Source organism: Austrofundulus limnaeus, unplaced genomic scaffold (genome assembly GCF_001266775.1).
Source record: "Austrofundulus limnaeus strain Quisiro unplaced genomic scaffold, Austrofundulus_limnaeus-1.0 Scaffold60, whole genome shotgun sequence".
In the NCBI taxonomy this organism is placed as follows: Eukaryota; Metazoa; Chordata; class Actinopteri; order Cyprinodontiformes; family Rivulidae; genus Austrofundulus; species Austrofundulus limnaeus.
Window position 1 is genome coordinate 7735 of NW_013952462.1, and position 1958 is coordinate 9692.

At 38.9% G+C, this 1958-nt stretch overlaps 1 protein-coding gene across 1 annotated transcript in view; it reads right to left on the reverse strand.

The window, feature by feature from the left end:
- Positions 1-1509: 1509 nt before the first annotated feature.
- Positions 1510-1958, reverse strand: part of LOC106518350 (uncharacterized) — a gene marked incomplete in the record, with an annotated part of 4142 nt that continues 3693 nt past the window's right edge. Inside the window, 2 exon segments of the mRNA XM_014009610.1 lie at positions 1510-1658; positions 1733-1958. Coding sequence (XP_013865064.1) covers positions 1765-1958 — 194 coding nt within the window.

Genomic DNA, 1958 nt, shown 5'->3' on the forward strand with positions numbered 1-1958 from the left:
GATGTAAAGAAATGTTGCTACACACTCGTGTACAGTAGGTGGCGGTATGCACCTTAAAGTTGCTTGCAATCCGCCATAATAGAAGAGAAGAAGAAGAAGAAGAAGATCTCGTCGCTGAAGCATCGCCTCTGTTGGGTATGAGCTCAGCCTGCTACTTGTTGTCTTCTAGAGAGTTTACATTACCTTTGTACCTGTGCCTTCTTGTTTACAGAAGCGACCTCCAGTACTTTAAAGCCAACCTTGGAAACTGAGCCAAACTCACCTGGATCTCATGCGCTGCTTCCAACGAAACACTGTAAATAAATCTGCACTTGTAAAATACTCACCTGTGGAACTTCACCTGTTGGACCTCCTCCAAGTTTCATCTCCTTCATCAACCTGTAAGCCTCATCCACAATCATTATCAACTCAAAATCATACCGGACAGCCTACCTGTTATTCACCTCTGCAAATCCTCTGTTTAAGGTCCCGTCCCCAGATCCCAGCACTATTGTAAATAAAATCACTTACCTTTTTATATTTATCTGTCTCGGTCTCTGTTTTATCATTGGTATTTGCTCACGTTGACATCCACCTGAAAACCTGATAGGCAATATAGTGTCGGTGCTAGTGGTCGGTGGATATAGCTCACTAGCAGCCTCGCACCGAGGACCTATCCACGTCATCATTTACCCAGAATGCTTTGTGTGGAAATAAAATGGCCCCATCCGTGTTAAAATGTATTTTTAAAATTTTACAAAACTAAACAGCCTACAGTATTTTTACAGTCTTTATTTTACTGTTAAAATATGTTTATCAAATAAAGTCTAATGTTACAACTAATCAGGGAACCCTGAAACTATGCAAAAATACATTTACTGCAGTCTACCTTCCCAAAACAAAAATGAGGGCTATGCTAGTCTTGGTTGGTTTTTTATTGAGGGGATAACACATGCTGCATAACGCATTTAAACAGCACAAAAAAGCACCAACATTTAACTATTGAAAACTATCTTTATAAAAACAACTGTTTTGGGTGTCTCTGAAGAGATAAAAAGGAAGAATATAGGAAATCAGAGGCTCCTTTAGTTATAGGTTTTCTAATACTTAACTCAAACTTATCCAGGAACATTTCACACAGCTCACCTCAAGGACATGCACCAGAGCCTCACTTGCCTCTCGTACTCGTTTTGGAGGAGCAGACACAGACGGAAACAGCGATGGCAGGGCATGAAGGATCTCCAGAGCCTGTTCAGCTGTACAGGAAAAGATCGGGTACAATTGGGTAAAAAAGAAAAAAAAACAGCTTTACAATGCATACAAGGTCAAATCTGATCAAAGTTATAAAACTATTTATACAAAAACATTTAGGAAGTGACTGCTTTCTATACTCATTTTTTGTAAGACCTGTTTACACACTTAGCCATCATAAAGCAAAAATAAAATAAATTTAAAAAATAGTTAAAAGTCCAAAACTCATGGACACATTTAAACCCTGATCACAAATAATTCCAAAGTATAATTGCTTTCCTTTGTCCACCCCCATTGGTGGTTTCAGCGTTTTTTTTCCAAACACCAAAAAACTGCACCTTCTGGCAGAAGTCTTTCCATCTTCCCTTTAGTTCAGCTATGTAGCATGGGTTATCTTTGTTCAGAATGCGTTGAAGCTTATCCATGACCTATTCAATGAAGGAAATTGTCTGAAACATTGCAGGTTATATCAAGCATTTAAGAATGCAAAGTATTGACTTACATGTCCAATGTCCTTGAAACAAGGATATGCTTCTATGATCTTGTTGTGTCTGTCCTCCTCTCAAAAACTATCTGAATCAATGAATGCTCTTCTGGCTTGAAATTCCAAATCCAGAAGATGAGACACATCCTGGTGGTTTGGATTCTTTTTTTATACAAAGATTGTAGGGTCCTGTAGTGCTTGGCCGAGATTGCTGGACTGTAGTTGCATGAGCTTTCAACATCTG